The 25,335-nt window shown below is 38.8% G+C and overlaps 3 protein-coding genes across 3 annotated transcripts; 1 reads left to right on the top strand and 2 right to left on the bottom strand.

Annotated features, from left to right (window-relative positions):
* Positions 1–1,470: 1,470 nt before the first annotated feature.
* Positions 1,471–12,513, bottom strand: LOC120415889 (forkhead box protein A1-B-like). The gene is made up of 5 exons (XM_039577530.2): positions 11,446–12,513; positions 3,032–3,482; positions 2,780–2,969; positions 2,164–2,721; positions 1,471–2,099 (listed from the first exon to the last, which is right to left on the bottom strand). The coding sequence occupies exons 1-5, from the start codon at positions 11,528–11,530 to the stop codon at positions 1,869–1,871; spliced, it is 1,515 nt and encodes a 504-aa protein (XP_039433464.1). The 5' UTR covers positions 11,531–12,513; the 3' UTR covers positions 1,471–1,868.
* Positions 12,514–20,053: 7,540 nt separating this feature from the next.
* On the top strand, positions 20,054–21,886 carry LOC120415893 (uncharacterized). The gene is made up of 5 exons (XM_039577532.2): positions 20,054–20,576; positions 20,642–20,828; positions 20,883–21,294; positions 21,353–21,817; positions 21,881–21,886. The coding sequence occupies exons 1-5, from the start codon at positions 20,054–20,056 to the stop codon at positions 21,884–21,886; spliced, it is 1,593 nt and encodes a 530-aa protein (XP_039433466.2).
* A 245-nt stretch (positions 21,887–22,131) lies between these two features.
* On the bottom strand, positions 22,132–24,195 carry LOC128093401 (glutamate receptor ionotropic, delta-2-like). Its single transcript, XM_052709989.1, has 4 exons — positions 24,187–24,195; positions 23,050–24,054; positions 22,411–22,998; positions 22,132–22,341 (listed from the first exon to the last, which is right to left on the bottom strand). The coding sequence occupies exons 1-4, from the start codon at positions 24,193–24,195 to the stop codon at positions 22,132–22,134; spliced, it is 1,812 nt and encodes a 603-aa protein (XP_052565949.1).
* Between the last annotated feature and the right edge of the window lie 1,140 nt (positions 24,196–25,335).

Raw genomic sequence — 25,335 nt, 5'->3', positions numbered from 1 at the left:
TGAAATATCTGGGATCCGGCCTCCAAAAAGTGTATAAATAACACTTAAGTGCTAATAACTTTTGATAAGGTTGTCAGATCTTCGATGTTTTGGGCTTAGGTCTTTTCAATACCTTTCTAAAAATGTATAACATTATAGGTTTTCTTGCAAAAACCACCCTTTTTACAATCTTCCGGACATACGCCAAAATCTTTTTTTAAGTATAACTTTTGACGTACTTTACTAAACTTGCTGATTTTAAACAGAGACCTATGGGACCCCAAGACGGATCGAATGAGACTAATACGGTCAAAATCCGTTCATCCAGTCCGGAGATAATCGAGTGACAACTTTTTGTCCACCCACCTACACACATCCACACAGACATTAGCTCAGAACACGATTCTGAGTCGATATATATACGTGAAGGTGGGGCTAGGTGGTCAAATTAAGAAGTTCATTTTTCGAGTGATTTTATAGCTTTTCCTCAGTAAGGTGAGGAAGGCAAAACCGAAAAAACTCCATGCATTGTTGTCATACTTCATATGAAAGAAGCTTCAACGTGCTTTTTAGATACACCCTAAAATTGCTGTTAGTGCGAAAACTGGCCCAAGGGATTTCAGGTCAGAACGCGAAACCAACCAGATTCAACCAAACTTTGGGACAATGCACAGAATGGTCAACCAAACAAAACGTGCTTGCCATTGTTTGCATTGCTTGCTCTATTTTTTGTTAATTCAAGGTTAAAAATCAAAATGCGTGTTTCCCGTACCCGAGCAGACGGAAATAACTTGTGAATAACATTTTTTGATATTTGAAAATACTAGGTGTTATTGGCCTATTTTGTTATTTATAACAAGATTTGTTATTCGACGTTATGATATTTTTGTTATTGGAATGTTATTGTAATAACAGACTAATAACATTTTAAGTTATTCTACGAACAAATCTTTGTTATTATTTTTTGTTATTTTAACAACTAATCCGATCATCCCAATAACAGTTAGAGGGTATTCTTCCATAACAAAAAGTGTTATTCCAAAGTTGTTTTGGCTCTCAACCAATATCAGACCAATAACAAATTTTGTTATGATAACATAAACTGTTATTAAACTCTTATGCAAAAATAGATTTTGCAGGAAAATTCCATAACACTTTTTGTTATTTTAACAGTATTTGTTATTGAAATGGCATGAATTTTGTTATTACCGTCTGCCCGGGTAACGTTAAAAAGCGACGTGCGAAAAGATAGCACGACAAAGTCGATTTTTTTTGAAAACAACGAAACTTTAAAAAAATGTCAAAGGTGTTAGTTTTGTCTGTAAGGAAATACCACCACAACTCATCACGAATTGGAGCCACAAATTGTTATTCGTTCGTTTTTTTTAAGACAGGCGTCGTACCATCCCTCAAACCACGAGATTTCGAAAAGTGACCCTTGAATAGTGATTCTGTTTAAATGACAATAAAAACTCACGTTCATGTTCTGATGTCAATTTGTGCAGAAATAATTTATTTGTGCCTTTATTAATCACACTACGTATCATGCCTTAATTACTACAAAACATAGCAGTAACAGCTAAGACAAGATGTGATTTCCCTTTTTTTCAGACTTCTGCCACCACCCACAATGCGTGGGTGCATTCTCGGCACGTTTTCATTCCACTTTCTTTTACCTCCCGCATCCTTACGCTTCCTATGTTTTACAATTAGAGACTAGAAATTACATTCCTTGGTTACGAATGTGAGTTTGTGTTAATGTTAATGGCTTGGACGGACTAAACACTGGTTGAGAAAGGCACCAACGAATGCACATTGGTTTCCAATTTTACGGTTGAAAACGCATAAAAAATAAACTTCAAACGCAACACGCTGTCGTGTTACGCGATCTACAAGAATCCGTGCTCGTTCAGGAACTCGTCGCTGATCTCCTGCTCGTTGATGTTGATCAGATTGCCAAAGTCCTGCTCGTCGAAGGTGCCCATGTCGGGAAGGAAGTAGGGGATGGTTTCGACGATCACGTTCGGCCCGGTCTGGATCGTTTGCTGGCCGCTGGTGCCGAAAAATGGCACGATGATGTCGTCGTTGGCCGGCTGCGGGATCTCGTTGTCGGAGAATATCTACGAGAGAGATTAGTGTTGGATTAGTGGTTATCAGACTTGGGACGTGCTTCGCGCTACTAACTTCGTCAACGTTGAGACTGGTGAAAATGTTTGAGCCATTGTCGGCGTTGATGATCGAGTCAAAGTTGATGCTGCAGTTCTCCACCAGAGTGCTGGTCTTGATCAGTTGATCCTCGTTGATGGCAAAAACTGGAGATTCGTTAACAGCCGAAGTATGATCTGCCACGGGAGAAGCACTTTCAGATTCAGAAGAATCCAATGCTTCAATCGTTATATTTTGAATGATCTGATCATCAATTACGATCGGTTCGGCACTGGTGGCTGTGTAGTGAATCACTTCAGCCTGACTGTTGTTGTTGTTATTTGTGTCGATCTCGGAACCCTTTGCTTCATCAAACGCAACAACAGTGCTTGCATCACTTCTGCGAGACCTGTTCCGACTGCGGATTGAAGAACCGGCCGAGTTGCCCTTGTTCCGATGGCGAACCCGAACCCGCTTTCGTTCACTTTTGGACACATCCATCGACAGTTCCCAGTATCCACCCTTTCCCTTTTCGTCTTTGGCTCGTGAAACTTTGGTAAAGTAAAAGCTCAACGAAAGGTTGTGTCGAATTGAGTTCTGGAAGAAACGGAGATGTTAAATTAAATCGAACAAAAAGATCGGCAATCCCGCTTACATTCCAGTTCTTGTGCACTTTGTAGTAGGAAAACTTTTCCTGTATCCACTTGCAAATCTGCTTCAGCGTCATACGTCCTTGTTCCAGCATGGCCATTGCAATGATTTGGGCATAGTTGAAGGGTGGCTTTTCGCCAGAACTTGCGGCCGACGTGTACTGATCCTTGCGCTTGTCGTACGTTTCTCGACTCCTGAAAACCACAAAAAAGTTGTTTTACAATCCGTCACTTAGCAATCAACTCCGGCAATCTACCTCCGCACTTGCGCGATGAACTTGTTGAACCGTGCCGTTGGCAAATCCGTCTGCGGAACATCCGAAGGTGTCAGGTTGGTGATGTTCTTCAGCTCGGTTAGCCAGGAAAGGTTCGTCAGTTCCGGTTCGGAGTCGTCGTCCACTTCCATGTCATCCCCTTCGTAGTCCTGGTCCGGGATGCTCCCCACGCTGGTATTGGCCATGGACTCGTTGGCAACGCTGGCATTGCTGCTGCTGCTGGCACCGTTGGTGTCCTCGCCGTGGTGCACCAGCAGCAGGTCGGATCCCGTTCCAGCGTCCGAACCCGGCGATGTCAACCCCATTTCGGACGGCACTGTTTCCACGTTGATGGACACGGCGCCATTCAGATCGAGCACGCCCTCGGGCAGGTTGGTGGTGCTGGCCGCCGTGAACGGAATCGAGTTGTGGCCGTTCAGGACATAGTTGTAGGCTGGAAAGTAAAGGGGGAATCGTGTTTGCATTAGTTCTTGTAAATCGTTCTGGCGAAATCGAGAACTTCGACATTATTTAACTGATTGTTTATTAATGTAACCCAAGTTAATTGATTTCATATGAACTTGTTTTCAAGTTAGCTATCACCCAACAGTTCTTGTTTAAAGTAAATAAAATTGACATATTTTTAAAGAAAGTTGTTTTTTTACTGAATTTTTCATTATTGACCTGATTATCTGAGGATTAAAATATAATCTTTTTATTAAATCTTTTGGCTAATTCATATTTTCTTTGTACTGAGATATTTTTGTAATTTGCAAAAATCAAAATCAAATCAAAATCAATTTTTTCGCTTTACAGCATTGCCTTGGCGTTCTCGATTGTGAGATTCCTACTCGAAACTTGGTGTCCGAAGGCTTGAATGTTGAGACAATTGCAAACCTCTTTTTACACCTTACCTTCCATCCACCCCGGGATTCGAACTGACGACTTCTAGATTGTTAGTCCAACTGCCTGCCAGCGACTCCACCGAGACAGGACCCAGGGAGAGGACTCCAACACCTGGACAGAGCTAACGACCTAACCTCTAGGTTAGACCGGGGCCAACAGTTACTTCCCCGTCCAACGGAAGGCGTGATCAGACAAATCTCGTCTCGAAAAATCCCAGAAGGTCCCGAACCCACTTTGGACCGCTAAAAAATATAGAACCAAAAAAACTTTATTCGAATACTGGTTAGGAGAACAGTATGTAATTCCATCGGGACCCAATGTTGGTATACCAGCAATTTGACGTTAAATTACAGTGTATTAAAAGCGATTTCAACTGTAATTAAGTTATAAATAGCTTTATGCGAAGTGAGTAAGCATGTTTCTTTCAAAAAAATTGCCGAATAAGTTGTTAAAAAAGAGGAAAATTGCAATTTGGATGGAAATAAGACCATCCAGTCAATCGACCAGTCAAATATATGAGCATTTGTTCTGAATTTGATTGAATAAAAACATTATTGTTATTAGCTCTCATCCATCCGTCTTTCTTTTTGCAATCAAAGCTTTAACCCTCTAACGCCCATGGTTGCACCAGAGCACCACTTATTTTTACTTCAAATTGACTTTTCTCGAAAACAATTGAATTAAATGGACTCATTCTTCCTGCACAGTGTTAATTAGGATGTTTGCTGTCTCCAATTCAAATTTCATCGAATTTGGTCAAGTCTGTAAAATATGGCAATGAAAAACGTAAAAAATCTTGATTTTGCTCTGGGTGGGAAGGGGTTAAAAACTTTTTGTAAATTAAAATCAACTTGAAGAGATTTACATTCAGTGTGATTATCTGTCCTTAGTATGTACTAAGGACTTAAACAAAAGCTTCCACATAGACTTGCTTATCTTTCACTGGAATTCAGAAATGGCAACAGCAGTTCTTTTCGCCCTTAAAAAAAATATTTACAATAGCAAAGTGAAGGTAATGTTACCAAATTTCGTTCGTACCAAGTTCGTACGCAGAATTTTTTGAATATTGGTAGGGAATGAAATGGCTCAAACTTTAAAAAATCGTTTTTATGTGATATGAAATTGTATGTAAAGCATCTTAAATACGAGCCTTTACCTTAGCCGATGTGAACCTTCTTCGAATTCGCAATCCAAATATTAGTTTTCGCTTTGTTTTGCCATGTTGCAACAGGTTCCTAGCTTGCTTATAAAAGGTAGGTTCACAAAGCTATTTCATAAGTTTCAAGATGGATTCCGAAGTAATAGCTACCCCTAGTGATCTAGTAGAAAGTGGGCTTCAAGCTTTGATTGCTCACATTTGTAAGAGTTCTACTGTACAAGATGTTGCAACGACTAATTGAAATTTTCTCCAAAGATTCAACGTACATGCTGGAGATTTACGCGACATGCCTGCTGTTGAGCAAGAATCGCACGGCCTTCATACGCCAGTTCGCCCTGTTTCCCAACTATCCGTTGGCGTCGATGACGCCGGAAGGGCACCAACCGGAGCGGTTGACCGAGTTCATCAATCTGGGCTGTCACGCGTTCGTGATGGACCAGGACGTGATGGAGTCGTTTCTGGATGGGTACATTCGCTGTCACGATTTGGCAATGTTCCGTAATCCGAACAAAACGATTATTGTGCTGCGGGATCCTGACTCTGAGATGGATCGGGCTGCCCTTTTTGACAAGTTCCATCGCCATCCGGCGATGAGGGAGATTGTGAATTTGTTGATTTTGCTCCCGGAGGAGGATAGAGTGGACTTGTGGACCCATCGATATGTTTCGACTTCGGAGAGGGGACGAGAGATGATTCTCCTGGATAGCTACTTGTTATCCAATGGAACATTTGTCTTTGGTAACCATTTGTTCCCCAACAAACTGCTCAATATGGAACGGAGGACGTTCCGGTTGGCAAGCTTCCGGCTTATTCCACATTTCATCGTGAAACCAACCGATAAACCGTATCCTTTGGCTACCTTTCACAGACTAAACGTTACAATCGACGGAATGGGTGGTTTGTTGATGGCTGAATTTTGTATGAAGTTTAACTGCACATGGGATGTATCGATAGGTGAGCTCGGATGAATTATTGGAAACTGAAGATCATTAGCCCTGTATAATTTCAGACCAACTTGGTGAATGGGGAACAATCTACGAGAATTGGACTGGGAATGGAATCGTTGGGACGCTGGCCGAACGTCGTGCGGACGTTGGAATAGGTTCGTTGCTGTCCTGGTGGACTAGCCATCAATATCTGGGTTTTACAGCAGTGCTTCGCAAGGTTGGGATTGGCTGCTTTGTTCCTCGACCTCAGTAAGTGGTTTCGATAAAAGTTTTTGAACAGCAAGTAAGATTTAAAACCACAATTTGCAGTTTGATCCCCACGTGGAAAACAGTCGCTCTGGTGTTTAGTCCTACCGTCTGGATATGCAGCGTCCTGAGTGTGGTGTGTTGCATTGCAATGTACGATCTGATTTCCAAGTACGATCCATCTCCGGAGGCCGAGCACAGAAGTTTGGGCTGGAACGCGGTCAATGTTGTGGCCATGTTTCTGTTCAATGGTGCCAAGATTTTGTATGGATCGTTGTCAGAGTGTGTCCTATCGATTGCCTTGATTGCGTTCACCATCAATTTTGGGAACATATTCATCGGAAAGAATGCAAGCTTGCAGGCCTTTCCGCTGTTCGATCCACCCATAGATACCATCGAAGATATGGCCAAAGCGGGTATGATCTGGTCCCACACCCATGAGGCGTGGGCACATTCGGTGCGAAAAACGTCTAATGTAAGTACTAACTATACAGTTAATAGCAGCACTATTCAAAACAAAATCCCTTACGTTACAGCCCTACCTGATGAAGGTTGCCACTAACTATCGCATTCACCCAATTCCCGAGCTGAACGTTCTAGCGGACCAAGGAAAGGTCGGATTTGCCGTCAGTAAGATGAACTACGGACACTTCATGATCGGTGATTTCATAACCGCAAAAAACGTCATGCTCTATCGCATGATGTCGGAGGATCTCTACTTTGATTGGGAGGTCTCCAAGGTCACCAAAACCTGGCCCCTTAAGGACCTGCTCTCGGACATGATACTGCGCTTCAACGACGGTGGTCTGCGCGAGTTCCAGGAGCCGGTTCAGGCCAAACGCCACATGGACTACGGGGTGCAGATAAAAATCTTTCACTCGCAGGACCGCGAGGAGGTGCCACCCCACGCGATGGGCTGCGAAGACTTGCTGGCGCCCTTCATTGTGCTGGGGGCGGGAGTTGTGATGGCACTGGTGGGATTCGTTGGCGAGATGACCTGGAGCCGGGTTGAGAGAAGGATGCCGAAGAACTTGAAGTGGGCCGTGTTCAAGTGAGATGTTACGTGAGCTTGGTCGAAAATTTTGCTATTGTTTTTGAAGCTTACTGAAGAAAGATTTGCTTTTTGCTTTTAGCACCTACTTTCAAATATATTTGTACGCTGATGAAATAGATGATTTTTCTCCTTGAGGGCCGCGGACACTTTTTTTAGTTTGAGATCTCCCCTTAACCCATGTGGACCTATGAACCAATAAATGGATTTTTTTTTACTAGTTTCGGATTTTGATTTCCAAATTTCAAGCTTTTAAGTGTTCTAAAACTGCTGTCCCTATTCAGTCTGTAGTCCCAGTTTTGCGTTCTCCGAACAAACGTATTTTTCATTAAAAAAAAGTTAAAAATAGTTTTTTTTTGTGATTTTTCAGGGTTATTTTATAAGGTGTAACTATAAAGGAGAGTGGGGAGACTAAAAAAATGCTTTGTTCTAGAAATTTGTGTGAAATTACTCATACTCATTGTAGAATACAAAGACTTTTTTAATTGCTCGCATTGAGTTACACAATTTTTTAAAAAAGCGCTGCAAAAAACCTTTTTTCTTTGTTTCTATTTGTATGGAAAACAGTTAACATTTATTTAACACATTATTTTTTTTACATGAATCCTACGACTTGATTCCTGCATTTATAAAGTCACTGAAATCAACCTTAAGTTTGATTGATTGATTTAGTGTTCTCTACATGGATTTCCTATTGCATAGTTGAAGATGACTTACTGCAGTTTTAACAATTTTTCATATTTGTTGTAAACAAAAATTACCAACTTTTGTGAACATGCTCAATATGGGTCTAATTAAGAATATTTTAAGTTTTTAATTTTTTATACAAAACCTGTTATATTTTTAACAAAAACGTACAGATTTTATGTGAATTTGTCGAAATTTATAAATCTTATAGTCTCCCTGGGTCCTGTCTCGGTAGAGTTGTTGGTCTCATTATTTAAATTCAGGTTTACAATTGCCTCAACAATCAAGCCTTCGGACATCTAGTTTTGAGTTGGAATCTCGCAATCGAGAACGCCAAGGCAATGCTGTAGACTCTACAGCATTTGCTCTCAGCGTAGAGCAAAAATTTATTTATTTTTTGTTTATGTGCGATTCAAAAAAGGGGATCGAGTTTCTCTCCAGTCTCCCCTACACTGTTTAGAGACCGGATCTCAGATATTTTGATGAAAACTTTTTCCGGATCTATCATGTCACACATAATTCGATGGGTAATCAAAAGCTTTCAACGAGCCCAAAAGATTGAAGAAACATTATCCAAAGTTATAAAAGCTTGAATTTAATTAACAAACTTTTTTTTAAACCTCAGATACTTTGATAAAAATGTTGTCCGGATTTATCTTGCGAAATTTTGTTGGATAGGTTATGAAAAGCCATTGCCGAAGAGTCAGAAATATTGAAGATCTGAAAACGTGTTAAGGGGGAATGATGCTATTTTGACTGAATGTATTCACTAAACTAATGTGAGGAAGGCACCAACCACCTAAATGTGGATTAAGTGACGTTTTCAAGCTACAATTTATCAAGTTATCTACTGCGAAGATTTGTCTTCGTTCTTCATTGAATTTTATGACAACGAGAGTTAATTTGTTGTATTGATTTTAAATTTTCAATTGTTACAACCATGCAAGTCAAGTTACGCGTAGTGTAGCAAAAAAGAAGTAAGGGACCATCCATAAACCACGTGGACACACTTTCTATGGAATCTCGGACCACCTCCCCCCCCCCCCCCTAGTGGACAATTTACATACAAAACAAATCTTTTTTGTATGGAGCGTGGACGATCGCTGAAGCTCCCCTCCCCTAAGGTGTCCATGTGGTTCATGGATGGTCCCTAATATGAATTCATTACCACTGTTTTTAAATTGTACAATATTTATGGAATAATGGCAACTAATTAATGATGACAATATAGAAAAGTTAAAGTTTTTCCATATCTACAGTATGTAAAAAAAGTATTTACACCCCTTGGGCACTATGCACATATTGTGATGAAACAAATTAACAATTTAATGTTGCCAGAAACCTAGTACTACGTTTTGTTCAGAAACTCATGCCAGACATTTTGCTACAAAAAGCTCATGAAAAGATGATTTCTATAATAAGTTATATAACAAATACTATTACGAAAATAAAAAAGGTGCAAAAAAAGTTTGTACACCTTTCGAAAAAATAACATAAATAATGTTATTTGTTGACAAATCACCATAAATCCAGTGTCCCAACTCCAAATAGGCATCCTTGACTGATTGAAAAAATAATTTGGATTGAATATAAAGTTTACTTACTACTTAGTATAAAAGTTTATATAACTCTGGAAATTCTATATAAAACTTATCTAAACTTAATTTTGCAAACTTTTAATTCAAATAAATGTCAATATATTACCATAGAATTTCTAAATAAACATTTTGGAGTTGGTATAACACCGTTTGGGGGTATTTGTATCGATAGAATAGATTTTTCGTTGGAATTTCGTACCAACCCGGAATTACGTCGTCGGAAAATCCGCCGGCATCTGAACCAGTCCACAATTCACAAGTCAACCTATGTGGCATCAGAAAGGGCATAAAATTTCCGATCTTTTGATACCCATACATCCAGGTTTTCTATAAAACCCACGTTTTTAAATACCTAAGCAAAAACGTTGTTATGGTTTCGTTTGAGCAACCTGCCAAAAATGTATGGAATTTCGTAATTTTTGTTCTCGTGGATCAAACCTACTTTTTGCCCAGGTATTTAAAAACGTAGGTTTTAAAGAAAACCTAGATGCTTGGGTATCAAAAGATCGGAAATTTTATGCCCTTTCCGATTCCACATAGGTTGACTTGTGAATCGTGGACCGGTTCGGATGCCGGCGGATTTTCCTACGACGTAATTCCGGGTTGGTACGAAATTCCAACGAAAAATCTATTCTAGCGATATAAAGACCCCTAAAACAGTGTTATACCCACTCCAGAATGTTTATTTAGCCATTCTATGGTAATATATTGACATTTAGTTAAAAAGAAAGTTTGCAAAATTAAGTTTTGATAAGTTTTATATAGAATTTCCAGAGTTATATAAACTTTTATACTAAGTAGTTAGTAAACTTTATATTCAATCCAAATTATTTTTTCAATCAGTCAAGGATGCCTATTTGGAGTTGGGACACTGGATTTATGGTGATTTGTCAACAAATAACATTATTTATGTTATTTTTTTGAAAGGTGTACAAACTTTTTTTGCACCTTTTTTATTTTCGTAATAGTATTTGTTATATAACTTATTATAGAAATCATCTTTTCATGAGCTTTTTGTAGCAAAATGTCTGGCATGAGTTTCTAAACAAAACGTAGTACTAGGTTTCTGGCAACATTAAATTGTTTATTTGTTTCATCACAATATGTGCATAGTGCCCAAGGGGTGTAAATACTTTTTTTACATACTGTATATATAAAAAAAATTTGACGGTTTTGTTCGAACGCGAATCAATTCAACACGGAACGTTGGATCGAGGTGCTCTTTGTTGCGTTGGGTTCGTATAAGTCCAAGGAAGGTTTATACGCTTATACGCTACGCTAATTGACACTTTGGCCACTCTGGAACCGATTCCGGAGCATCGGCAAATTGTATGGAGAAAGTTACCTAAAATCAAATTTTGATCACAAGAGGCTGAATAATCAAAAAAGCAAAACACGTCAACAAACGAAAAAAAAGGCAGAACGAAGTTTGTCGGGTAAGGCTTGTTATATATACATATATTCAACCTTTCAAAATTACACCTTTCAAATTTTAACAATTTTTTACTGTGTAAACTTGTCTTTGTATAATAGTGCTATTCAATGTTATCTGGTTTTCTTGACCATCTCCCTAAACGAAATGGCCTCATAAAAACTGATGTTTAAAATGTTTTAGGTCATCAAAAATTAACAAAACGTGACCATTGTATTTTCCAACGTAATATGGCAACCTCACTTTCTCTCACTCATCATCATTAAATAATTACGGTTTCCTTGCCAAGAACCGAATCCTTCTCTTCCAATTATGCAAATCACGGTGCCCAAGCGCTATTACGCAGTGCGAAAGCTTTTCTCTTTGTCTCTCTCCGTGCCTCGAAACTTACTGTTCAGGTCGTTGTTGTAGAGGATGATTGTCCCGGGAAATTTGAGCAGATTGTTGAGCAGCACATCATCCTCCAGTTGCGTCATCGTGGCCCAATGGGGAGGCCCCCCGAGGCGGACGCTGAACCCGACTGGGGTCTTCTTGTGATTTTTTCCCTTTGGATTCTTCTTCTTTTCGCTGGTTGTGGTGCAGTCTGCGATTTAGGTTACTGGACTCGTTTTTTAACCTTTCTGGATCATGGGACGGGGTTTTGTCACTTTTTCAAAGTTTTAAGGTTTGAACTTTTACTTGGTTATTGAGCCAAATAGGCTGATGGCACTTTGAAAATAATTTTCCTTACGAAGGTAGCTGATCAATTATTCAGACGCACATAATTTTCACTGAAAGACACAACATGGTTCCATGTTCTAGATTTTTCGCTCTTCCGGAAGTTGAGCGTAACATTTTGAAATTTTTCCGTTACAAACTGCTTATAAGTTGACGTACATCCCAAAATTTGATGAAAATTCAACACTTTAAACCAGATTTAATCCTTTTGAAAACTGCACGTCCAGTTGACCAACGTCGTCCTGGTGTCCACCATCTTTTGTTCTGCGTCGTTGGGGAGACTTTTGGAGAGAAGAACGCTGACCGAGGACGCCTGTGCTCACGAGCTGGACACCTCAGCTCTCCAACTGGACAACTGGCCGTTCTCTCGCACGGTTCTCCGTGAGACACTACCGAGTGTTACTACAATAGAGAGCGCAAAAAGGTCCCGGTTGACCAATGCTGTACCAGGACTTGCGGCGTGAGTAAGCCCGGACAACTGGCACAAAGTGGACGGCCAGGTAAGTGAGCAAACGGCGGCGTAGAAAAGGATACTGTCAACAGCGAGCGGCGTTCAGACCGAGAGGAGCTCGCCAGCAAGGACCCTCGCACGTGAGAAGGGTAGAACAAGTGAAGCGTGCAGTAAGGAAGTGACGCCGCGGCTGTGCCTGTACACAAGTATATAAGCCGCGAGGTCGCGAGGTGGACGGACTGACGTCAGGCATGTGTTTGCCCAGGGAGGAATTTCCTATGCCGTTGGTAGCTTTTATGTATCCTTTCTAACCCTCAAGTGTCGAAGTTATTTTAGTTGGGCTCCTAGTTGTTGATACATAACTTGTGTAAGATTGATTTGCATTCTGACCTCAAGTTTGGTTGAAATTCTGAAAAAGTTGTTCTGGTAATTCATCCATAACTGAATCAAAATTTTGAAAACCAATTCTTGATAAATTTAACCTAGAACAATTTTATCAATCAGAAATTGAGACCCCAGTCCCTCCTACACCCGTGATGAACATCGATTGGCCACGTACGGGCGGCGGCTCATCACAGGTGCATTCGAGCGAATCGATGTGTTTCTCTGGCTGGATTGTTCTGGGAGTAGCAGACGGAAACCGTCCGTAAGCGGTGCGAGGAAAGGACGTCCGAATTTGTACATAAGGCAATTTAATGACAATTTATACTTTTTTTCTCTCCACCAGCACGGTGCGATGTGTAATACAAGCAACGAAAGGTTGCGACACGGTTTTTCCTTTTTCTTCTGTGTGTTGCATTAATACATGCAACATATGCTTGAGTTTTGATGAACTTTAAAGTTTTTGAGTTTTTAAGCAACCATATGGTTGGCGATGTTTTGGAGAAGGAAACGAAGTTTCTTAAGAATTTGAAATTTAAATGTCTCAAGAAACATATGGTGGCAATATGCGTTTAGGGACCGTTAGCTTAAGAGAAATATGAAATTTTATTTAATTTAATACATTTTTCAAAGAGATTTGAAACATTTATTAGTGAGTATTTTTTTTTCAAATGAGTAAATATCAGATAAATGTATAGACTATTATTGGAAAGATCAGAAAATTTCAGAAATGATATTGAAAATCGTATCACAACTCAAAATTGTTTGTTTATTAAATAAAAGAGCTGTCTAGTTTCTGATTATTTTCCTCAGAGATCTTACCATCAGTAGGGGTGACATTGAGCTTGAGGTTTTAATTTAATTTTTAACGGTTTTGGTAATATCTCAAATCACTCAACAAAAAATCATGCATCCACTATTTGAAAATAATAAAAAAAGATTTTTTGCATTTTTTATTTGGAGCATATTTTTACTATTTAACACTTCTAGATTTTTTTTGAATAGGTCCTATAAAAATATGAAGCATATGTTAATAGCTTATAGACTTGTAGAATTCTTTTAATATAGGGGTTGAATTTTTTTACCTTACATCAATAGAAAACACTTTTTGTTAGTAGGTTGAAAAAAAAAACTTTTAGGAAAAATAGGGTATTTTTTTTCAAACCGATAATCATTATGAATTTTTTTTACATCATGAAGATGAAGTACAGTCCAGACTTGATTATCCGAAGGAAAAATTTCACTTCAAAAACAAAATTTTGTTGTCTTATTTTTGATTGTTGAACTTACCCATAAACTTTTCTAAAGTAAATAAATGAATTTTGAAAAAAAAAATGCATTTTTTATTTAATAGGCAATTAACTATTACAATTTGACAATAATAAGTTCGTAGAATTCGAATTTAATGTTAAAGTATGAAAATAATAAAAAACATGAAAAGATTTTTTTTCCATTATTCGATTATCCGAAGTCCCATACAAACCTTTGGATAATCGAACTTCGGATAATTGAAACTTCGGTTAATCGAGGCTTCGGATAACCGAGGTTGGACTGTAAAAGATTTTCTTATATTTAAAAACAAATTCATAATGACATAATGAAAACTCCCATTTTTCTAGTTCTTGTACCGTCAGTGGGGGTGACATTGAGTCTGGGGGGTGAGATCGGGTCGAAGTATTTTTTTTATGGATTTTACCATTTCTCAGGTACTTCTCAATGAAGCTAAATTATGTTGAAAGGGTTGTGCAAGGGACATCTCAAGATGACTTTTCTGATAAAATCTCGTTCTTAGAACAAATCCTGTCATTTTAGCAGCTGTCTAAAGTTAAGGTACGTTTTTGTCCAAAAATGACCCCTCGAAAAATCAACTTTTTTAAATTTTTGTTGGAATTGATCAAAAAGTACCCAAATGTTTGAAAATCTCTACTTCAAACATTTTAGCATGTCAATACGATTTCCTCGAACAAGAAACACTGTTGGATGACTTGTTTTTACCATATCTTTGTATTTGAGCATCATTTTAGTTTCATTTGACCCAATGCCACCCTCTCTAAGGGGTGAGATTGGGTAAATTTTCAAACGATTGCCATTTAAGGTAGATTCCATCAAATTACACCATATTTTGGGAAAATGTTAGTAAACTATCTAAGAACAATTCTACGATAAAAGATTTTTGATGTTATTTAAATTGTTTTTGTTTTTAAGAAATTACGAGAGGTGTATCGTTTTTTGACCCATAGTCACCCCCACAGACGGTTGTTTTAGTTACTAAAGAAGATTTTTTTATAATTCCGTTGTGAACTTTTCAACTAAAATCGAGTGATAAATAGCTCAAAAGGAAGTGAGCACGCAAATTTCTATCAACAGTTTACAAAATATGTTGTTTAAATAGTGAAAATCAGCAAATTGGATGGAGTTAGAGCCGAGTGCTTAAGCTGGCAAACATAGGATACTTTGCCCTACATCAATATTTTAAATTGTATCATTCAATTGATCGGTTTATAAGACTATTAATTCTCAACGTGATTTTATATGCTTGCTTACAGAATCCTTTTTACGTTGTAAAATGACATTTTAGTATACAGCCGCTCTAATCGAGTCCGTCCGTCCGTCCGTCCGTGTAAAAACAGCAAGCCGAGAAAAACGCATTTCAAATTTGTCCCACCCATAAGGCTACGTGTTAGAATTTTACGAAAAAGTGGGTTTTCTAGAACAAAGTATTAAATTTTATCGGGTTTTCTGATAGTTTACATGGTTTCGAACCAAACTGTATCATTTACTCAAAATTGGTGAAATTTCATATGGGACGGACTAGCTTCGAGCGTCAGTATAAAGTCGTGCAAAAAATCATTTTTTTATTGAATTGAATACTTCTAGGGTTTAATTTGAAAATGTCCTATAAACATAGGTGATTCCATAGCATAAATTACTTAAAAAACTCTAGTCTTTATAAAGATATGTTGTGCCCAAAACTGCACCACAGTATTTCAGCAAAGAAAGTTTGAAATCAATTAAGTTTCATGTACACGCTCCGAATCACCTAGCAGTGTTGTTTGGACTCAGTTGCAGGATACAGTGCAGTTGAACTTGACCAATGCGTTGATTGTAACGAAGAATCGTTACTAAATTATAACTTAAAAAGACATTGCCAATACTATTCTCAACTTCTTATCCTGTACGTGGAGGAAACAAAAACGAAACAAACAAAGGTAAAAAAGGACATGTGTGTGCCGCAATTACGAACAGTCCGCCACCGAGCGTTGATCCTGGGCTCCTGCACGGAACAACGGAATGGAAACAAAAATGTTGCAGGTGTCTTGTGGGAATGAAGTGAAGAAAAAAACCCGAGGGGGAGAAATAACAGAATAATAAATGTCCCACAACTTGCACGTGGAGGGGCTGGCTATCTGATTCTCAATCGGTTCAGCGGTGCGAGGGTTGTTGAATGGCACTTATTTTCAAAGTTTCTGGTCAGCAGGACACAGCATAGGGGCAATGATAATTTTATGTGCCACTTTAGAAGCCCGCCAGTTATGTATTAAGTGGAGGTGTTTACTTATTAATCGCCTCGCGTACCTGTCTCAGAAAAGGCGTACAGTATGGATTTGGTGCTTGTCGGATACGTTTGGAAAAACATGTTTGCTTAGTATTTAGTTTATCTTTTTTTGCTGAGTAATGGATAACTTGTATTTTTGTAGGAGTACTTTGTCTTGAGCACCTTGCTTAGGAAGTGATGTCATGGAATTAGGATCTATTGAATTTCATCTCACCTCACACAGCTCGGACCAGCAATGACAGTGGGGACAGAGGGGGCGTATCCAGACATGCGCACATCTGCTGATAAAATTAACACTTGGCGTGCCAGGTGCATATTGCTTCATTATAAGACTTTCAAACAATTCAAAATAATTATTTGATTTAACCATTTTAGATTGTTATCATCTGCCATAGAAAAGCAAAAAAAAGAAAAAAAGAAATGTAATATATTTAAAAATGAAATGAGAGTATTAGAAACGGAAAATGCTTCGAAATTATGTGAAGATTATGTTTGTTGCACACACAATTATCAATGCCTTTTTTTTTTTAATGATTTAGAAAGATTTTGTCTTTTTCACAAAATGGAAAATGTAAATTTCCATGCAAAATACAAATTTGAATTGGATTTCGAAAGGTGTTACGGAAAGGTACGGTTTTCAAACCATTAAAAGCTAATTTCCTCCAACCAGTCATTTGTTGCCTTCTTTGAAAAGAAATTACTTATGAGCTTCGTTTGAAATAAGAATGAAAATTGAAATAGTAATTCATCATCACTGAAATCGTAGCTTTATTTTTTACACTTTGTGGAATGAAAAATAAGCCAGATTGTTTTTTTTTGTTATTGTTTATATTTTGAATTATTTTTTCTTTAATTTTTTTTTATGTTAACGTTATAAATATTTGTTTTTTGATTCAATTGTAATATTTAGCAAAATTATTCATTCGGAATACTCACCTCAAAGTACTAAATTTTGCGAATATATAATTCATTCAGCGGATGTTTATGTAAATCCTATGTCCTACAAATATAGTTCATTTTGTTGCACAATCAACCAGCCATCTTTTTTCATTTAGTTAAGATTTTTTGTCATTATTTTGCTGGCAAGATGGAAGTTAGGTTAATACTTTCAACACTTTCAAATTAATAGGGGTATTATTATACAAACAACATTTTTACAAGTGCGTACACCCAATAATTTAACAATCAGATAAGCATTTTCGGTTATGTTTTTTTTTGTTATAAATAAAGGTATAATGAATAATAAAATGGGTAATTCTCTACCAACTCACACGAAATCGGGAAAAGTTGCCCCGACCCCTCTTCGATTTCCGTGAAACTTTGTCCTAAGGGGTAACTTTTGTCCCTGATCACGAATCCGAGGTCCGTTTTTTGATATCTCGTGACGGAGGGGCGGTACGACCCCTTCCATTTTTGAACATGCGAAAAAAGAGGTGTTTTTCAATAATTTGCAGCCTGAAACGGTGATGAGATAGAAATTTGGTGTCAAAGGGACTTTTATGTAAAATTAGACGCCCGATTTGATGGCGTACTCAGAATTCCGAAAAAACGTATTTTTCATCGAAAAAAACACTAAAAAAGTTTTCAAAATTCTCCCATTTTCCGTTACTCGACTGTAAAAAATTTTGGAACATGTCATTTTATGGGAAATTTAATGTACTTTTTGAATCTACATTGACCCAGAAGGGTCATTTTTTCATTTAGAACAAAATTTTTGATTTTAAAATTTCGTGTTTTTTTCTAATTTTGCAGGGTTATTTTTTAGAGTGTAACAATGTTCTACAAAGTTGTAGAGCAGACAATTACAAAAATTTTGATAAATAGACATAAGGGGTTTGCTTATAAACATCACGAGTTATCGCTATTTTACGAAAAAAAAGTTTTGAAAAAGTTACTTTTTGCGTTTCTCTTTGTTTCGTCGTCCGTGTCTGTCGCGGGTGACCATAAACGGCCATGGTCGATGACGACCAACTTTTTCAAAACTTTTTTTCGTAAAATCGCGATAACTCGTGATGTTTATAAGCAAACCCCTTATGTCTATATATCAAAATTTTTGTAATTGTCTGCTCTACAATATTGTACAACATTGTTACACTCTAAAAAATAACCATGCAAAGTTAGAAAAAACACGAAATTTTAAAATGAAAAATTTTGTTCTAAATGAAAAAATGACCCTTCTGGGTCAATGTAGATTTGAAAAGTACATTAAATTTCCCATAAAATGACATGTTCCAAAATTTTTTACAGTCGAGTAACGGAAAATGGGAGAATTTTTAAAACTTTTTTAGTGTTTTTTTCGATGAAAAATACGTTTTTTGGGAATTCTGAGTACGCCATCAAATCGGGCGTCTAATTTTACATAAAAGTCCATTTGACACCAAATTTCTATCTCATCACCGTTTCAGACTGCAAATTATTGAAAAACACCTCTTTTTTCGCATGTTCAAAAATGGAAAGGGTCGTACCGCCCCTCCGTCACGAGATATTAAAAAACGGACCTCGGATTCGTGATCAGGGACAAAAGTTACCCCTTAGGACAAAGTTTCACGCAAATCGAAGAGGGGTCGGGGCAACTGCTGTGTGAGTTGGCGGAGAATTACCCAAATAGTCTTTCCTTGATTTTGGAATTATTTAGATGCACGGGAAGTATTAAAATGTCAGAAAATATTTTGTTCTGATTAAGAAAGGATTACACAAACTTGTGAATATAGTAACATAAATGAAGATAACGAAAAAAATCGTCAGAGTACACATTAACTTAGGATGTTGTTTCTTTTTAAAAATTCTTAGTATTCTTTCCTTTCAAGGACAACACTTAAGGACAACACTTAAGGGGATATCGATAGTTTGCGTCAATTTAAAGATATTGAAATATTTGTAGCGAAAATCTGGGTATACTAGACTCGGTTGTTGTCCACCGTCCACCATCTCGATATATATTTTACTACTTTCAATAGGAGGTTAAGCTAAATAAATCTAATGTATTAAATTATTGAAATAAAAACAATTTTATTTCTACTGGATTTTTGTCCCTGATATGGTAAGAATTTTGGTAATATTAGAATGCTCTGATGATTAAAAGTATGATTTTTAAAACCAACAACAAATTATTGAATTTAAAGCTAATTGATGAACTGAAAAACCATGATTTTCAACAACATAAAAAGAAATTGATAAGAACCATGCAAAAATACCACAATACCTATTTTTTTCTTCTTTTTTATCGGTATTGCGTTGCAAGATGCGATCCTATTTTGGTCAGATTCATTGCAAATATAATCATACATCATAACCTTTTTGATAATGGCACGTGTTTTGGGTAAACATTTGCTTTGATGATTGTTGCTGTTTGAACGCCACGTTTCAATTTGCATTATAAAGCACAACCGTCACATGGAACAACTTTGACTATTTCCGTTAGCAGGGAAACACAAACATATAAAAATCTAGAGCAACCCCTCGTAACGGCACCAAAGATGGTCGTTCCCAATTTGCAAAACAAACAATCGCTTTGCAATTTTTGCCGCAAATCCTTTAAAATGGTGCGTGGTCAACCTCGAAGTCAAAAAAGGTTCAAAATGGACAATTCAACGGAAATTCTCTCGTGGGAGCCCATGGAAACATCTTTGCAAGATTTGGTTGCTCACATTTGTAAGTGTTTTGCTTGAAATTTTCAAATAAAAATAATTTTAATTTTTCACAGTTTCAACCTACATGTTGGAGTTGTACGCAACTTGTCTCTTATTAAGCAAGGACAAGAATGCTTTCATAAGAAAATTTGCAGCTTTTCCAAATCATCCTCTGGTGTCGATTAAGATAGAAATCGACTCGGAACCACCTTTTAATCCCGAAAAGCTAACGGAAGTGATCAATCTGGGCTGTCACGCGTTCGTTATGGATGAAGAGTTGGCCGAAGTTTTTCTCGATGCATTCATTCGCAGCCATGACTTGGCCATGTTTCGCAATCCGAACAAAACGGTCATTGTGCTGCGGGATCCGGAGGCTGAAGTGGATGGAGCGGTATTTTTGGAGGATATCTGCAGACATCCAGCGTTAAGGGATATTGTGCGATTTCTGGTGGTGAATCCTGCCGGGGACAGGATTAACCTGTGGACTCATCGATACGTGTCCTCTGTAGAGGAAGCAAAGGAGTTGGTCTTTCTGGACAGCTATTATCTGGAGAATGGGTCATTTGCGCTTGGGAATGAGTTGTTCCCAGATAAAACAACTAATTTGGCGCGAAAGTTGTTCAAACTGGCGAGTTTCCGACTAATTCCTCATTTTATCTATACGCCGATTGAGAGTAGTGAATGGTTGGCCACGTACAAGAACCAAACTGTGAAGGTCGATGGAATGGGAGGTTTGGTGATGGTAGAGTTTTGCATGAAGTTCAACTGTACTTGGGATTTGTCAATTGGTAAGCTTAGAATCTTAGGTGGTTATATTTGTTATATTGTTATTAAAAAAATAAAACTGCTGTAGATCAAGCTGGTGAATGGGGTATGGTCTACGATAATTGGACGGGGGACGGAATTATGGGAGCCGTTGCCGAACGTCGAGCAGATGTTGGGATAGGATCGCTGCTAACCTGGGTTAGTGCTCATCGATTTTTTGGCTTCACGGCCACAATTCGTAAGGTTGGAATCGGCTGTTTCGTTCCAAGACCGCGGTAGGTAGAGTCATTTTTGAAAATCATTCAAAAGTAACATTTCTCAACTTTTAGGATGATCCCATCGTGGCAAACCGTTGCACTGGCGTTCAGTCCGAGTGTCTGGCTTTGCAGTGTGCTTAGTGTGGCTTGCTGTATCGGGATGTACAGCTTCCTTTCACACCATGATCCATCTCCCAACGCCAAACGAAGGAGTTTTGGATGGAATGCAATGAATGTGGTGGCTATTTTTCTGTTCAACGGGGCAAAGATTCTGTACGGATCCATGTCGGAGTGCATACTTTCCATTGCACTGGTCGTGTTCACCATCAATCTTGGAAACATTTACATCGGGAAGAATGCCAGTTTGAGGGCATTTCCACTGTTTGAGCCTCCGATCGATACTGTGGAGGACATAGCCAACAAGGACTTGATCTGGGTTCAAACCCACGAAGCTTGGGTTCACTCTTTGTTGCTTACGCAGAATGTAAGATAATGCATCAAGGAAGAAGTGATTTTGAACTAATTTTATTCCCTTATTACAGCCCTACCTAATGAAGGTTGCAGAAAACTTTAGGATTTATTCGATTCCAGAGTTGAATGCATTGGCTGACCAAGGTGATGTTGGGTTTGCCGTGAGCAAGCTAAACTACGGACATTTTATGATCGGAACCTTTATAACTTCAAAAAACGTCATGCAGTACCGGATGATGTCGGAAGATCTTTACTTCGAGTATGAAGTGTCGATGACAACCAAGACGTGGCCTTTGAAGGACGTGTTGTCGGATTTGATTCTGAGAATTGTGGCGTCCGGTGTTCGTGCGTACCAGGAAGCGGTCGTTGCCAAACGGTACATGGACTATGGGGTACAGACAAAGATCTTTCACTCGCAGGACCAGGAGGGGAGTTTGCCGCATCCGATGAGATGTGAGGACTTGCTGGCTGCTTTTATGGTTTTGGGGGCTGGAATATTGCTGTCGATTGTTGCCTTCTTGGGAGAGATTCTAAGGGTTAGGTATGAGAAATATGCGATTTCCTTGAAGGACCCGTTGTAATTTGATTGAACTTCTTAGGTTTGAGGATATTTGTGTTACGCTACATTTAAAATTTTATTGTGTATAACATTGTAGTCTTGCTTGCCAATGGTATGGAAATGTGCATCTACCTTTAAAAGAAAACATTTTTGAAGAAGTTAGTCAATGATTATCGTAAATAGCACTATTGTTCTGTTGATACGTTTAATATAACTGTTGGGAAAATCATCGCTCATAAGTAAGATGATTATTTTTTGTAGGATATTAATATCTCGATGAAGTTAACCACATCAATCCCGATGAAACCATTTTGCACCGTGCAGCTTGCCAACCGCTATCTCCATTACGAAGATCATAAATCCACTAGCCAATCCGAAGGTCAGCAGCAGAAAAGCACCAACCAGATGCGAAGGCTGTAAAATCGTTGGTCCGCTGCTTTCCTGGTGGCGCGAAGTGGCGATGGTCAGCTGGACCTTGTTGTCTGCGTATTTCGATACCACCTAGAAAACAAATTGAGAATTGCGTGTACGTGATTTTCAGGAGCATGCGCATTGAAGGCCAACGCCAACCTGCAGTTCCCAGTAGCGCTGGATGCCACTTTCAAACACGCGCAATATCAACCCATCCAAATGGTCCATCATGGGCCACGTTTTGGTGGACATTGCGACGCAGTTCTCCCAGTATATGTCCTCAATCATCAGGTGAAAGTTGTGCGATACATCCCGGTCGATGTATTCTCCGATGGCGAAATGACCGTACGGAAGCCGTTCCACGCTGTAGGCCAAGTCCTGTTGAATGGCGTGCCGGTGGAGCACTTCCTTAGGATGAGTTTCAAAGTTTTGCAGCAACTTCAGGATGGTCGGCTGGGTTGCCATCAGTATCGAAAAGATCCAAGCGTCATGCGTTGAAGCCCAATGCAGGTCACTGTTGGCCAGGTCGAGTAACGTATCAATCGGTTTTTGATAACGGGGAATGGTCATTACACTGGATAGCCCTCCGGAGTAGACATTCCCTATCATCATCCCAACGAATAGGACCGACCCAATTAGCACCATTTGAGAGACATATTTGTTTCGATTGATCCGAAGAAGCACAGTTTGCAGGATGAACATGCTACCAATAATCATAAAGGATTCACAGATATCAACTCGTATATCCTGCAATGTATCACATTTAGTTTTTAATAAAAAGCACATCTTAAGGCTTACCTGCGTTAAGACGATTTTGTTCACCATGAAATTCATAAACAGTGCAAAGATGCTCGCTAAAACAAAAGTAACCGCGACAGCCGCCCACAAGTTGGGCGTAAACGGTAAGATCGGTGTCATCCAGGAACTCAGCAACTTTGGCTTGGGCGTTATGCATGTTACCCCCGTTCGTGAAATCGGTTTCGACAGCGTCAAAAACGTAAACTCGTGAAACCACGAGTACAGTGCCCCCACGCCAATGTCGGCACGCCGTTCAACGACCGCCCCAATAATACCGTTTCCGGTGCGGTTGTCAAATATTTCACCCCACTCGCCGGCCTCGTCCAACGATATTTCCAGGCTACAGTTGAAGGTATCACAAAACAGTGAGAATATTTTCGACTCAGTACCGTCCACTTGAAGACTTGCGTCATGCTCGAAATAAGCATTGGAGTCCGAACTGAAGTTGACCTCGTTCCAAAATGTATACGGAGAGTAGTTGAAAATTGCTAGCCTCAAGAATCTTCCCTTCAGGTCCAACAGTTTGTCTGGAAACAGATCATTTCCATACAGAAACGTTCCCAAAGAAGGAATGTAGCTGTCCAAGAGGATAACCTCCTGTTGAGTATCTCTGCCCGTGAACTTGTTCGTGACAACATCTATGCGATCATCTTCTACTTGAACAATCACCACCAGTTGGGGAATATCGTGCACGACAACATGCTCAAAAATCGACTCAACCTTGAAGTATTCCGAGTCGTAATCCAGCTCAATAAGGACCTTTTTGTTAGCAAAGCGTTGAACGGTTCGGTCGTGTAGATACCAGAAGAGATCGAAAAATGTCAACCAAGAATTTTCTGTTAAAATGAACGATTGGCACCCATTCTCGATGCTGGACAGGAGGTCTTCCCTGTTGACGTTCTCTATATCGATCCAGATGACTGGTTGAGACAACTCGAAGTGTAGCTCGAAATCAATATCGTTTGCATTGCTGATAAAGCAGGTACAGTAGAGATCGGTGAAATACTGTGGAACTGAATGATGCGTTTAATAAAGTTCTCCAGCATGCAAAAATATAAAATTACTTATCAAACTTAATATGGCTGAGACTGCCAGGAAGTTACTTTCACCTGTTGTATTCAAAGGGCTGATACTAACGTTGAACATTTTGTCTGTAAACGCTCGGAAACATTGCAATCCCTCTTTTATAACCGTTAAACTAACCTTTCAAAACCAATTACAACGCGGTTTGCTGCACTTGAAAGTGATAAATGTTGCACAATAGTTTCAATTTCATGCCACCAAGTATTCACAGCTATACCAACCAATAATGATACCATTAGGGTAATGACTCTCTTGCAATACGATCCTGTTGACGCCAATTTGAAAGAAATCATTTGTGTAAACAGTTTTGCTGTCGACAAGTTGGTCAGTCAATTACACTGTTCTGTGAAGAATTTCATTTGACATTTTCATTAATACGTGCTTGACAGGAACATGAAAACTGACCTTTGATAAAAGAAAAAAATCATAAAGTATTCTGAACTGTTTGACCTAACATATCGACGTCGTCGTGCTATCTTGTCGCACCCGCCATTTTGACGTTCCGAGAAAAACGCGTTTTAATGTTTGACCTTGAATATATACAAAAACGAGAGCACGCAATGTAAACAATAACAAACACGTTTTGTTTGGCTGACCATTCTATGCATTGTCCCAAAGTTTGGTTGAAGTTGGTTGCTGGAGTCCCGAGTTATAATTACAAATGTTAACGGTAGTCTAGCTTGTACGTGCGACAAACGTATCCTGACTTTCTTGGCCTGAAATCCCTTTGGCCTTTTGTCGCACTTACATCAATTTTCATGGAGTGACAAGATAGCACGACAAGATTGAAACTACTTTCATATGTAAAGTGACAAAAATGCACGGAGTTTTTTCGGTTTTTGTTGAATATCTCAGGATTGAAATCGAATTTTGGGGATCTGTGAAGGTCAAAAGGTGAGGCATTGTGAGCTGCACAAAATGGCGTTCTTAACTCAATTTGGCCCAAAATGCACGTACGACAAGTTAGCACGACGGCGACGATATATGTATCGAATGTTTTGCGTCTAATTCGAAGGTTTTTTTTTAAATTTTTGACCGTCTCTTTTCAATTCGTTCTCCTTTTAGTACCAGTAAACTTTCTCCTCACTTCAAACAAATTAGCTGTTGAAAGGCAGTCCATACGAGGTTATGCTACTTTTTGAGGCATATTTGCCACTAATGCGATTATAATCAACAACAGTGACGTGTCAGTCTGTTCTGAGT

Source organism: Culex pipiens, chromosome 3 (genome assembly GCF_016801865.2).
Source record: "Culex pipiens pallens isolate TS chromosome 3, TS_CPP_V2, whole genome shotgun sequence".
In the NCBI taxonomy this organism is placed as follows: domain Eukaryota; kingdom Metazoa; phylum Arthropoda; class Insecta; order Diptera; family Culicidae; genus Culex; species Culex pipiens.
The sequence above is the reverse complement of the archived record's forward strand: the minus strand, read 5'-3'. Positions and strand labels throughout refer to the sequence as shown.